The 14,350-nt window shown below is 34.9% G+C and overlaps 2 protein-coding genes across 2 annotated transcripts in view; one reads left to right on the top strand and one right to left on the bottom strand.

The window, feature by feature from the left end:
* LHFPL7 (LHFPL tetraspan subfamily member 7) overlaps positions 1 to 7,051 on the top strand; it is a 33,669-nt gene extending 26,618 nt beyond the window's left edge. The window contains exon 3 of the mRNA XM_067309943.1: positions 3,751 to 7,051. Coding sequence (XP_067166044.1) covers positions 3,751 to 3,977 — 227 coding nt within the window. The 3' untranslated portion in view covers positions 3,978 to 7,051. The remainder of the gene's footprint in view (positions 1 to 3,750) is intronic.
* A 741-nt stretch (positions 7,052 to 7,792) lies between these two features.
* SPATA22 (spermatogenesis associated 22) lies at positions 7,793 to 13,076 on the bottom strand. Its single transcript, XM_013953859.2, has 8 exons — positions 13,034 to 13,076; positions 12,452 to 12,580; positions 11,702 to 11,756; positions 11,474 to 11,569; positions 9,764 to 10,121; positions 9,314 to 9,443; positions 8,400 to 8,497; positions 7,793 to 7,984 (listed from the first exon to the last, which is right to left on the bottom strand). Exons 1-8 carry the CDS (start codon positions 13,074 to 13,076, stop codon positions 7,793 to 7,795), a joined length of 1,101 nt encoding a protein of 366 aa, XP_013809313.2.
* Positions 13,077 to 14,350: the final 1,274 nt, after the last annotated feature.

Here is a 14,350-nt window from a genome sequence, read left to right as displayed (position 1 = left end):
GGTCACTGGTCTGACTGACAGTGGACACATCGTCTGAACGTATTAGCAAATACAATAAAATAAAATAATCCCCCCCACACACAGTTCTTTTTGATCTCTGTCACATTTATGGTCCCTTTTTGGATTTCCATCCGCAGTTCGCAGAGTTCAAACGTTAGTTACAGTGCCCTTCATTATCAAATACCGAAGGTACAGATCCTCCTGGTCCCTGTTTTCATTAAGGAATGTAAAAAGCACAATCCTACACTAAAAAGAAGAAGTTATCATTCTTTTTGTATTAATTCAGTAGTGTTTTGACAGTCTAAAAGGGGGAGGGAAGTCACAGGGGGCTTGGCTGTGTTTTAGAAAAGAGATGGCCTAAACGTGGATCATTGTTCAGGTATATTCTGAGAATTAACTGTGAAAACAGCGTTATGGGTTGCCTACTGCCGGCCAGCTGGTATAGGCATGATCGCCAGGAACGCACAACAGGTGATGAACGCTCAGTTACAATTCCTGTTGATTATCCATACGTTAAATACACAAGGAAAATAATGGAAATGTATGATATGATTTTGCCACTGTCTTTGTTGGTAGCCAGTGGAAGGATGTTTGTGAACCTGGAATGGGAATCAGGTTGGAAACCCTTCTGGGTTCCTGTCCTATTGATGTCACCAGACGCAGAAACAGAAAACGGTAAATATGCCCTGTAGAAATGGAGCATTTTGAGTGACAAGAAATATTTCATTTTTATGATCAATGATTCCTGATAATACTTAGCTTAATCATGATTAAGAGTTTATTCTTGCATAACTTGGATGGAAACCCGCTGGAAGAAAAAGATGTGTTTTCAGTACTGCCTCTAAATTAGAAAATGTGTGAAAAGACGATGTGAACAAGCAAGAGATTAATGCTGATGGAAATTATTTTCTTAACCTGTTTGCACTTGTGGTTGTTCTCTGGAATGATACAGAAACATAAGCGTAAGTAAACTTTCATACTCCTGCCTCATGGTACAGAAAACTGTCCAATTATTTCTGTTTTGTACCTTGAAAACTCCAGCAGTCTTAGAGAAAGAATAGCCATTTGGGCTTTTTTGTGCCTGGTATTTAAGAGAGTTGTACATTGGTGCCCTCTACACACACTCTAGTGAACTGCAAACCACTGCTTCAGGAGCTTAGTGAAATGAATGAACCAGTGCAATGATAGAGAGCTACAGTTTATTGGATTTTAAAATAGCAAAAATTGCTTTTTTTCCCGAGTAGAAGTGACATTAATTCATTACTATTATCACCAATCGTTTAAAACTTTTTGTACAAAATGCCGAGGTTCCCATAAAAAGAAGTGCCTTCCTAATATTCTCTTATTCCTATTAATTAAAGTTACTTGCTTTAAAAATTGACAAATTCGGGAGCCCCTTTTAAAGAAAAAGAGGAAAACCACCTTTTTAAAGCTGTGGGCCAGCCCAAGGAGCGAGAGCAGAGCCCCGCGGCACTGCCTCGGCTGCCAAACCCCGCCGAGGAGCAGCGGCCAGGTACTGCCTGGCTGCGGGACCCCAGCAAAGTGAAGAGGAAGGGGCTGAGACTGCAGCTGTTTGGGAGGGCAGAAGATCAGAAAGCAGAAATAAAAAGTAACTTACAGCTTTCTGATCATCTTGCATGACAGGGCGGTTATACTCCATGTAATGGTGATACACGCTCACCGCCGTACTCTGACACCTTTAAAAGCGATGCTTGCTGCCGGAAAACGGTGCAGAAGGCTGAGTGTTATATGAAGAGCCCAAATGGAGCCCTGCTGCTTCCTCGTGCGGCTCCCAGCTACCGGCCCCCCTGATGGACAGCACCATTACGCAGTCATTAGCACCACGGCCGCAAGCTTGGCTTCTGCCGATAATAACAGGCCATTCAGTATTTTGAGCCTTTGTAAGAAAAAGGGCACCTAAATGAGAATAATGAGGGCATTCTATGACATGCCTGAGGATATAAAATCCTGGGTAACTTTTTAGCCTGTTTGATATGTGAACACATTGCATTCTCCTGTGACAGATTATTTCCAGCCTTCAAAAAACCAATCTTCTTCCATTAAATCCAACTATAAAACATCAGCACCAAGTGGTAATCAAAACACTGGTTGTCACTATAAAGCACAACCTTCAGCATAATTCTGTGCAAACCAATCGAAAAGAAAATATCTATATGGACAGATATGTGAAGTAGAGCAAGGGTTTGAGAGAGTGTCAGAAAAATACCAAATTTTAACAGTTAACAAAGTTTTTAAAGGATTATGATAAAATCATTGCTTACAATTCTGCATAATGTTTTGTTTTGCAGAATGAGATGTGTGGACTATTTTGGCTTTGAATAGATGAACACACTGAAATTTAAATTTTAGAGCTGCTTCTTGCTCAGAACAGTTGCTGTTTCTCTTAAAACTGGCTCAGTTTCTTTCACAAATGGGCCCAACATTTTACAGAAGGTTTTGCACCGTGGGGCTATTTCAGGAGCCTTCCTGCAGCGTGACACTCTTGTGCAGCTTGGTGTTGGAGCGTGGCCACGCGGCGTATCCAGTTTACATCGCAGTCTCTTGTTCGGCTTCTTAGCTGCAGTAGCCCACGAGTGAATGCTGCAGCACATATAGGCCTAGGGGTGAACACGGTTTATTGCTCAACTTCAGTGGTTTAAACACACACAGACCTTCCAACAGGAAAAGTCTCCGCTCCTGGTCGTTCTCCAGGGTTGCTTGGGTGTGTTTCTCCTGCAGCGGTGGCGCTCCGGGGTTTTCCTGGGCGGGCAGGAGTGCGACACAGCTTTGGGGCTCAGCTCTGCGCAGCGCACGCGTGCCGGTCCTGGTGCTTTTTCTTCCTCTGGGGAAGCTCAGTGACCTTTGCTAGACTAGATGTTCGTGTGCATCTAGTTTAGCTTCATTTTTAGTTTTGTATTGTTTTCAGTGGTCTAATGTGTGTAGTTAGAAAAGTTCTGCATCATATACACCTTTATTCTGTGTATTTAGCTTCAGCGTGAGCCAAGATGCTGAGGACAGGCTTTAGTGTGGGTTTTTTAGAGCCCAAGCTGTCAAAACTGGATGATATGGGAAATTTAGGTTGGAATTTTTTTCTTATCCTCAAGTTTACAGAGAAACCTCCACAAAAATACTCTCTGAAAGGCTGAAATGCTAAAAGGCAATTAAAAAGAACACAGACTATATTGTTTTTCATCTCATGATCTTTGGGCCAAACACAGGATTGTTTTTAACAATATAAGTTTGTTATATTGAGAATAATGAGAAAATGCTTATATTATTAGAACCTAATTAGCAGAATCTGAAAAACTACATTTAAACCCTTCACTGAAAGTTTTTATTTGGCAGAACGAAGTAATAGTTTCTCACAAGTGCAAAAATGCTATTCAGAAGAAAATCAAGCTGTTTTAGAATCTGCAGACTTAGGAATTCTTCTCCTCTGGAGTCCCTCATATTTGAACCTTACTTTGTAAATGGCTACATAATTTAGATTACAACACTTTTGAAGTTATGCAATGGGCAGCAATTCTCACGAAAATAATCCCTATGCCAACTTGCTACCATGTTATGACATTGCTGTCCTTAAGAGGTAATTATGAAAGGGAAGATATTCTGAGACAAATCATAAGTGTTTTTTTAAGCTTTGACTTTTTCCGTTAATATAACATACATTTGCCTTTCTAAAGTAAACATTTTTTTTTTTCAAGCAACTAAGTGCTCGATAATAATTGTTGTTTTTTTCCTCCTCTCTAGTGTTCATAATGGCTTCCGGGCTTTTGGTTTATCCTTTTGGTTTCAACTCTGCTACTGTGAAGAGATTCTGTGAGAATTCAGACATCTACTATGCAGGAAACTGCCAGATTGGATGGGGGTACATGCTGGCAATTGTTGGGGTCATGTTGTCTGTCTTTTTACCATTCTTTGCAAAATATGCACCAAAAGAGCACATATCTCCAACTCCAATACCTACTATTTTATAGTATTTTATTATTGTTTAAGAACAAAACATCCCTGTCTACAGGCAACGGGCAGAAATTATTATAGCACTTCCATTTAGCTGTATGGCTAAAGAAAAAAGGAGATGGGGAGAGAAGGTCAGACACACAAAGACCAAAAGTGCTTTGATAGTCTTCCGTAAGTATGAGTAGCGAACACTCTGGAATTGAACTAAGATTAATCAGCAGCCTTTATACTGCTCTAAACATATACTGGCATAATGCCTTAGACAAAAAAAAAAATCTGTTTATCCTCAATACATCTGTCTACCTCCCAAACAGTTTCTTTTGTGTCTCAAAACCTTAAGTCTTTTAAGAGCTTCGATTCACTTTTTATATATTATTAAAGTCAAAACTTTTATGAACCCAATAATTTTAAAACCAATAATATTTTGTTATGATTATTTTGATTTGTGAAAAAAAGCCTGCTAGTAGCTGTGGCCTAAAATTAAGCTTGATATCTAAAAAGAATTGTATACAAGCAAACAGTTTCTTTTTAATCTATATGTTTTAGTAGTACCTGCATATTGTAAGTTGTAGGCATACTTTTTTAATATTAAGCTGATATTCAAGATATAAAGTCATCTTAATGGAGACTTGCATATGTTTTAGATGATGACTTTTTGTCAGAGAGGGATCTGACTACTTCCAAAGGCTCAATGATGATCTGTTTAACAACAGGAAAAAAAGTGATAAGAATTTGTTTTACATATTTGTCTAGATTATAATTTTATGTGGAGTTTTACAAAATCATTTGAACTATGACAACTGTAGGTTTTGTTTTTTGTTGGATGTTTTTTAAGGCTGGAAAAGCAAATACTTTGTTTAAAAAACATATGTGCCCATAGGCCCTTTTCTGGAGTGACAATGCAAGTGAGAATGGACTGGATTCTGATATTTCCATTCCTATCGAATAGCCCATTATCCTAACTAAAATTATTGTGAAGTGAAATGCTACTTAACATGAATAAGAATCTGATGCCATGTCAGAACAAGCAAATGACCCTATTTCATGGGTATTTGCATGCGAAATTTGTGAAGTCTAATTTCCACAATAGCATTTGGATTCATTACTATCAAGGATTGAAATAAGTGCACTTTTGATTGCCTTATGCAGAAGAAACATTGGCTTCTAATCTCACTCCACTCTTTTGTTTTTCATTTAAAATAGAAATTGAATTCTAATCCTATTTTCATTTTACTACATAATCTTTTATTTTCTATTATTTATTAATAAAGAAATAAACAGCATAGTTTATATTTAATTCAGAGCTGTACTTCTCAGTTTTGTATTTTGGCACAAACCAAGTGATCAAATTTATTATTCTTCACTTAGTTGAACCCAACTAATTTGTGAATTTCTTTTTTTTTTAATTAAAAGTGTACATGAAGGGACTGATAGAGAAATGTTGAGGATGTTTAAGAAAATGCAAACAGACAGAACAGATAGTTTTATTTTAATACATGTCAAAGAGTTCTACAGTCTTGTTTACATTCCTCCACCTTCTGAACGTCAATGGAACGTTATTATTTTCCAAAATAATTGTCTGTTCTTACATTTTCATGCACTCTAAAAGCCAATTCTGCACATAAACTTATTAACTTCCATTACTAATCTTCTACAATACAGATTTCATAGTAGAAGTAAGTACATAGAGAGCTATGTGTTTTTACCCACAGTAACTAAGGAATTAAATCTTCCAAATATTTAACGAAATAGGTTGAAGGAAAGTCTCTAAAGTAAAAAGAATAAATTCCAGTCATTTCTTTATAGCAATGTACTTTTTAGTAATGTCTTACACTTTTTTTTATGAATGGCTGAAATTGATAATTTTCATATAAAAGTCAGAAAAGTGAGGAAAAATGAACAAAAACAGGTAAAAAGAAAATCATAACTGCAACAAAGAGAGAGAAAGAGATGCAGGCTTTTCTTTCCTAACCGACCTGTGCCTTTACACTAGAACCATTATACAAGACAGGATCAATACGGTAAAAAAAATCAACAACTGAAAAATGTTGAATAATGTGTAAAAACTGTATTATGTAGGGTTTTTTGTTTTGTGTAATGTTTACGATTGTTCACTTAATGTTTCGCTAGAAAAAGTGATTTGTTAGTGTAAAATAGAAAACATTTTTTGCAAAGATCCAAATGCTTACTGACAGTAAAATTATGTTAGATTTTTATTAATATCCATAACACACCTAGTAGACATAAATGGCCCATTCCTGTCACTGCTTGTTAATATAACTTTCATACGTGCAAGACTGGAACCATCATTCATTCAATAGAACCAGCAGGACCACCACACTTGTGTGCTGCTGATTGTGTGCACGTGGGCTTGCAGGCCTGGTCCCATCCTTCAAGCTTCCTTTGTAATTTTAACTTACTGTTACAATGGAGTCTTACAATTTACAACACTGCTGTACCAAACCCTTTACTTTTTAAAACTTGATTTTTTCTGCTTTGAACATTTTCAAGCTCTACTTCCTGTAACCTTCTTCACCTTTTATGAATTAAACTAATGCCTCCATTTGGAACTTTCTTTAATATTTTATATTTAAAGGAAATTGAGGATATGTATATGACCTCTACAACTGGATAGACGAAACTGTCATGTAAATGTCCATGTTCAGAATTAGTTTACCACAGAAGCTAGAGTTGATAATATAAATGATTCTAACAACAGTTAGTAAAGCATATACTTTAGATCCTCAATTGGAACTTAGAGTGGGATGTTGTTAACAATACATTTTCTAACACTGACAGATCACTTTTTTTATAAAGACTGTCTGGAAGTTAAATTGTGTAAAAGCGTTTTCTTGTTAAAAGTCAAACAATTTACTGGATCAGGTTCAAGTTTTATTCTAAATATATAATTTTTTAAGTGTAACTAAAGCTGTATTTTCCATTAATGTGTTTCTGCGTTGACTAGCTGACTCCTTTTTAGAATATTAACTGTTTTCTGTATTTGACTTGTTGGATACAATATTTCAATTATTTTAAATGTGAAATTTCCAATTGCCAACACTGTATAATAAAAAAATCACACTGTTCACTATTTTCTTGACTTTTTTTTGGCTTACAGTTCCCATCAGATTTGGTTAAAAGCTTCTGAAGTAAGGTAATGGTATAAGGGGAAAGGAAATATAAACAGCAGGAATAATCTATGAAAGTTAATGTTTGAAGGCAAAGACACATAAACAGGAACCTGGTCCATCCATCATGAAAGATGGTCCCATGGCAAGGGCAGGGAAGTTCTGTGTTCGTCACCTCTCCCCAAACTCTTTTGTGCCCTTGAGCAATTTTTCTACAGCTTCAGTGATCCATATACCTCCATCCACAAGGGATAACAGACAGAAGTGCTATGAATGGGATACTCCTTGCAATTTTCAGTCAGAAAGGACCGTAAGGGTATTATTTTTTTTGACAAAATTGAGTAAAAAATCCATTCCATTACAAAGGATAGGACTTGGTTACTCCTAGTTAAACAGGAACAGTTTGTATAAATAATGTACTTATAAATTCAACATTTTTTATTCAGAATTTTTTCAATGAACTCTAATCAAGTAAGCAACAAAAACCTGTTATTGCATTGATAACTAGCAAAGATAAACTCTGAAAAGTAACATGTGGAAACATCAAAACATTGTTATCAATATTTGCTGGATAATACAGCCTAGTGACATTTTGAATTATTTAATAAGATTTTCAGTATTAGTTTTGGTAAATGCTTTAGGATATCCAGCCTTTATGGGTAGTGATGAATGAAAATAAGCTTTGGACAACCATTTCAACTGTTTTAAATTTCGTTCATTGTTTTTACATATGCTGTCATCTCAACATCTGCAATTTTAACAAATTCTTGGAAAGTGTTTTGTTCTGGAATAGTTGCTGGTCTTACAGAGACGCACTTGAAAATGTTCCTTTTTGTGTCATAGTTTCCCATGCACCTGTGCACTCGACCTCTAATCAGTCTTGGAAGCTCCCGGTCCTTCACAATGAGCATAATAAACAAACAAACAAAAAATCACCTTTCTGATATGAAAAAAGCTTTCAAAATACCTGGGGAATAAATGTTGTTTGTTATTAGTGGATTTCTGAAGACTGTATCAAATGTAGAAGGCATTTACCTCCATGCCAGCTTCTTGGCCATTATCAACTACTTAGGAGCTGAAATGAAATTCCCATCTACATCTTCAATATTTTTGGTAAAATAGAAGTCTAAGGCTGCTTAAATAGTGGCTGTGTTATTGCTCTAGACCAGTTTGGGAGCAATACAGTATATATGTTTCCAGCTTTTCTTTTATACATTAACTTTCTCTTTTATTAGAACATGCATTATTAACTTCATAAAAGGGACTGTAGTTAGTGGTGTCTGCATTATGTATGGATATGGAAATGCTTACAATTTCATAAAACACACATGGCAGACTCTCCTTTCCATCTCTCAAAAGAAAATTCTTTGCCCCATATGCTCCAGGTGTGACTGCAGAATCGAGTGTGCCTACACCATTTAGTAAAAATAAGTTAGGACGTTAATATCAGTGCAGTACTAAATACGATATACAAAGATATTGTGACAACATCTACTACATAAAAGCACTAAGATATATATTAGCATCAGCTTTCTACCACAACTCATGTTGGCAATACTGGAAGTTCCAATGCAAATTAGGGGTTTTACATAGTGAGTGACCAAATGTGGTTTTCATCACCATCACTTTAAACCAGAGCAAAACAAAATTCTCTTAAAGCTTTGTTTATCTTTATATGCAAATCAACTTTACAAATATTTGCAGTCTTGTCAATATAGGAGTCTCCTGAGATCCCATTATAATGTATATTCTTATTCATCTTGATTTAAAGACTTCAGTCATTTCTGTCATCTCTGGTTATGTTCATTTCTCAGATAACGTCAGTTATAATGGAAAGTGAAGCCACTAAACGTCATCTACATTTAGAAGCACTCCAGGTTTGGACTGATTCCCAGATTAATTCTATTAAAAATTACTGTAAAACTGTACCTCCCTACAAAAGGTCCCTATTTAGTAGGAAAATTCATTGTAATACATATCAAAAAAAGGAAAGAAAAGAAACAGGATAGAGTTTAAATATTGGAGGATGACTGTATTATTAATTTTGTTCCTATTTTGTTCACCTTTAATAGCTGAATGGATCTCCTAGCAGAAAAATTAAATGGCACTCATGCCAGTATTTTGGGTTTCAAAGTATTTCTATTGTTCCTACAGTTAATAACACATTTTTTCTTGGTGGCTGTCCTACCATTATTAACAGTTACAGCACAATCTACCACACTTACCTAAAACTTCAAATAATAGTGCAGTTTTATAAGTATACTGACTCCAGTGCTTCATACTTTCAATGACTGCAGATATGATTCGCAAAGAATTCTGTTTTTCTTTAAGTTTTAATTGAGATGATGAAACTTCCTTTCAGAGAAAGACGAAAACTCCAGTTAGAAACACTTACAGACTTTTAAAAGGCAGACAGCCATTTACATGTTATGTTAAATATGCAATATTTACATTAACATTAGAATATTTTTTCAGACTGGACAAATAACTCCCTGTCAATTTATATGATCATGCTGGGGATTTTAGGATATTATAACACAAAAATCTCAAATTTAAATTTTCAGAAACTTAAGGGTTTACTAAGACAGCTAGAATTGATAAAAGCCTCATCAATTTTCTTTCCCTTTACTGTTTTCCTCATTGTACCGTCCTGTTAATTCTCTGCATAAATTTACCTGAATTTTGTCTTCTTGAACACAAACAAATTGTTTTTCATTCATTTTATTTTGCTGCATATTGTGGTTAAATTTATATGCCACACTATGATGATCCTGCAGACTTCTTGATACAGTGTTAGGTTTCGCTGGCCATTGTGCTTTAGATGAGTATGTTTGGCTGATTTCTGTTGTTTTGATATGCTGAGAAGAATTATGGTTACCAGGGTTTTTTTGCTGCTGAATAGTTTTCAAACTACTTGAAATGTTCTCAAACTTTCGAATAATTCCACTATCAGATATTAAATCTGTTCTGTTACTTAAAGGAGTATACGCATTTCTGTTCCAACCTTTAGTACTGGTAGTCTTCTCTTCTGCCCTGCAGTGTAACATAATATATAATTCAATATTACAATACCTATTCTGAATATTCAGATAAGTAAATAAAGTATAGGAAAGTAAAGGAATTCTATGTGTCATTCTTTCAGATTTTAAAAAAAATCTGGCATATATTTAGACTCCAATAAACTCCACTCCAACAGACTCCACTTGATTGTGCACTTAAACTTGTCCATATACAGAGCTGTAATTACATGTGTTTAAATCCCGCTGAATTCATTAGGACTTAAAAACTTTCTTAATTTCTGTCCTGCATAAGGGCTTTCCTGACCTAAGATTTACATGTTTTTCTTAACTTTAAAATAAAATAAGCAAAATTTCTTCTGAGCATGATATTTCTGAATTATCCTTCTACCACCATTACTAAAGAAACCATTTACATCAAACTCTAGTGCTGACTTTATGATTTCCTAAGTCTACATTTTAAAAAGGAGGTCCAGAAATTGCTTCCATTTCCATTCCATTTTGCCTTAGAAGGCACTTCTTTGAAAGATACTTACACTCTCTTCTTGCCATTTGAAAAGAACAGGAGGAAGGGAAGAGAGAAAAGGATAATTATAACATTGCTGGAAGATTTTCTACCAGCTCTGGGCATCTGAGCCTGTAAGCTTTTGCTTGGTTTGCAAGACCATAGAATTCACAATTAAATTCAGTTTTGATTGAATGTTCTGATGTATAACTGCCCCACTGCACACTGAGAGAAACTTTTTTGAACTTGTTGATAAATAATTCCTGGAATTCTAATTCTGAGTTTCTCTCCTAGCTCTCTGTTGATCCCCTTCCTTTCTAAAGCATTTATTTGTAAAGGTTCTGATTCAGCAAAGAGGCTTATGTATGTGCTTGAGTGTTTTGCAGATATGAAACCATCACAATAAAAAAACAAATATAGGTTGCAAGTGGGCAAAACTTCAATGCAAGCAAAGTGGAGTCTCAAAAACTTATGATTTTTTTGTACTATGAAAATTAGAATTAGTAAAGTAGTTTATCTAGTTAATCTCAGACATGCCTGATACTTTAAGCCATAACTCAGTAACATACAAGAACAGCAGAATTCTAGCAACTTTTATTGCAAGGTTGAATTTCAGGCCTGATAATAAGGCGAGATATTAGGTCTAACTAATAGGCCTCAATAGTACACCGGAAAGATACTCACTGATTTCACTGGTTTTGGCTCATAAGCAGAATTTAATCGTTTAGGAGTACAGTGATGATCTGAGGATTAAAAGGGTATTTCTGAATGCTACTAGAATATAGAATGATACAGGATATATTTTCATATGAGAATAAGAATAGCTTGGGTTAAGGATAATAAAAATTACAGACTTTACCAACCTGAAGGCATACAAGTTTTTTCCAGTATTTGCTGAATTATACTGTGATGCATTTTGTGGTTTCATAAGGGAAGGAGCCATCTGATGTTCTGTTTGACTTTTAAAGATAAATTTAAAGTATCAGAGACATAGTACCATCTTTATTGTAAGATAGACACATGAATTGTAGTTTATGAAACAAATAATAACCAGATGAAAATTAAAAAGCAAAATAATCTGGTTTACATACCCATCGTTTGCTGCTTTCTGTAGTTCAGCCACTTCTGGGTTTGCAATTCCCCAGCCTAATTCTCAAAAGACAAAGCATTGCATATGGATACAAACTGAAAAGACTGAAAGGCAATAAGTATACTTAGGGCTCCTATCATTTATTTGCTTAATACTCCACAAATAGTCTCACTCATTCAAAAAAAAAAAAGAAGGAATCTGATCCTCTGATATCTGTAATTATAGGCCTTTTCTAGACAATGCTTAAATTACAAACATTAGACTTATTTCTTGTTAGCAAAGAGACATTTTTGCTGTAAGTGAACCATAATAAACAATGAAAATAATAGAGATAGATTTCTGTATCATTCTTTCAAAGCACGATTTGGGGAACAGAAGTTCTCTTCTGGATTACAAAAAAGACATCTTATAAATGTTTCTTCTTGTAACACAGGCCTTGAATTTTGATTGAAATCAACTGAAAACAAAAGGTCAGAGTTCCAAGAGACTCCATTTAAATGCCAGCATGCTACTGCATTCTCTAACACACAAAGAGTCAACCTCCCTCCAGGCACAAAGTAAAAAAGCTCAATTGTGTAGAGGAGAAAGAAACTTCCTGGAGGACATTTTTTACATAATGAACTTTTCAGCAATAACCATAAAGGAGGCATATAGTTCTTGATAAGGATGATGTCTAATTTAATAAAATACATAATAAAGTTAACGTTTAAATGGATGTACAGCCATTTAAAAATATAACTATCTTATTTACCCAGTGATGTGACAGAAAAGTCATAAGCCTGAGTTCCGGAACTGGTACAGGGCTCATTTTTAAGTGGATTTGAAGTGAGAGGCTGTCTGTTTCTTTTTTTCTGATTGAACAGAGGTACTGGCAGACAACCTAAAATTAAAATTCACATAATAATACCATATCAGCAGCAAAAGGATACACAACCTATACTTAAATATGTGAATAATAATTACCTAACAATTCTATTATTTTACATTACCCCGAGGAATGATATTCCATAAAAAGGTAAGATAGACTGGCTATTGTTCTACAGAATTTATATGCCCAGACCTCTGTCCTGCAAATACTTCCCTCAGTTGAACTTTTCACTTGGTGACCAGTCCCCCGAATCCATTCTGAATTTTGCCTTGGGCTGTAATAAAACAGACAATCCATACTGGTCCACTCTGGAAACGGAGTCTAGACTGAATACTACATATACATATATGTATAGTATATATACTATATATATAACATATATAGTTTCTCTCTATATATAGTGTACACACACACACACAAGCATAATGAGGTGTAAACTGTAAGGTACAAAAGAATGACTGGTACCTGCTGTGCTACGAGTTGAAGTGTCAGTTAAACTCCTTTTCATTTCTCTTTGTGTATCCTAATAAACAAGAACATATTGCTTACTCCAAATTCACTGTATGAAAGTTATATAAGTGGAGAAAGTAAACCAATTCATGCACTAAAGACATCCAATTTATATGCAAAGTTGTGGCAATTTGTCTTAATTCTCTGTATACCCCATTGCATGCATCAATTTAGACAACATTTCTAAAATGTGTGAGTAGTTGTACTGGATTTAGGATGCATTCACAGGCAGTCAAGTAACATGCAAATTGGTCTTTGCAGAGCAAAGGCCCAAATGATTGCATTCCTGAAGGAGAAGTCATATTCTCTACCTTTTTTAAAAAGATAAATGCTGTAAAAATACTGAATCCACTTCTGAATTCAAACGTATCTATACACTCAAATACAAGATATATTTCTGAATTCCTGAAAATACAGTATTAATAGAAAATGAATACTTCACTTAAACATTGCTGCAAACTGTGATGGCAAGGTATATGGCTTTGAATACAAAACTGATGATTTAACTATTCTGTGAAAAATAGTGTCATACTTCAAAAAATAAATTACTTTTCTGTATGTTATAGTGCAGACCTAAAACTTTTAACTGATTTCCTCATATAGAAGACATTTTACATATAAGAAACCATTATTACCCAACAAACATTCTTTAATGACTATGAACAGAAAAAGTACATGTTAGATAACAGATAGCTTGCTGTATTTGCTTTCTGATTAACCTACTTCTAAAGTAAACATCCATATATTATTGTTTACATTGAAGTCACTACACAGCTTGAATATTGTATCAGTTGCTATTCTATTGAAGTTAGTTGTGTATACTTGCTTTTAATGGCATGTGAACATCACCAATATAAAACATTGCCTCTACATTTATTTTGTTGATTCAGTAGTTAACTGCATGCAGCTATTAAACATGTTGATCAGAATTAAGCCCAAGTATCTACCACAACTAGACCAGAAGAGCTGGTCAATTTGCTCTTTCCTTCTGTGATATACATGAATTACATGTTCGATAACATTAGAGCAGCTTCTGGTTCATTGGTGCAATATAATTTACATTTAAACTGCTTTGGTGGCACAATAAAGCTTAATAGCCATCAGTAAGTAATATACTTGTAAAATAAAGCCCCATAAACCTGACGTTTCAGTTTACGAAGCCAGCTTTGGTGTTGTATAGTATTTTAGATTGAATTATTTTGCTTATTGCCTTTTCTTGAAGCTGAGTAAACAGAAAACAAAAGCTCAGAGCTAAATGTTGAGGGAAAAAAG

The sequence above is a fragment of the Apteryx mantelli genome, chromosome 22 (assembly GCF_036417845.1).
Source record: "Apteryx mantelli isolate bAptMan1 chromosome 22, bAptMan1.hap1, whole genome shotgun sequence".
NCBI classification, from domain to species: domain Eukaryota; kingdom Metazoa; phylum Chordata; class Aves; order Apterygiformes; family Apterygidae; genus Apteryx; species Apteryx mantelli.
This window is presented reverse-complemented; position numbering and strand designations above follow the sequence as displayed.

What these genes read in the sequence shown, in the direction of transcription:
- SPATA22 (XM_013953859.2), bottom strand. Translation starts at nt 13,076, where the DNA reads ATGAAAAGGAGTTTAACTGACACTTCAACTCGTAGCACAGCAG. An exon ending in CAGAAAGCAGCAAACGATGG is followed by an intron (nt 11,570 to 11,701) that starts GTATGTAAACCA and finishes TATCTTTAAAAG; the next exon opens with TCAAACAGAACATCAGATGG. An exon ending in CATGTGTGTTTTATGAAATT is followed by an intron (nt 7,985 to 8,399) that starts GTAAGCATTTCC and finishes CTCATTGTGAAG; the next exon opens with GACCGGGAGCTTCCAAGACT.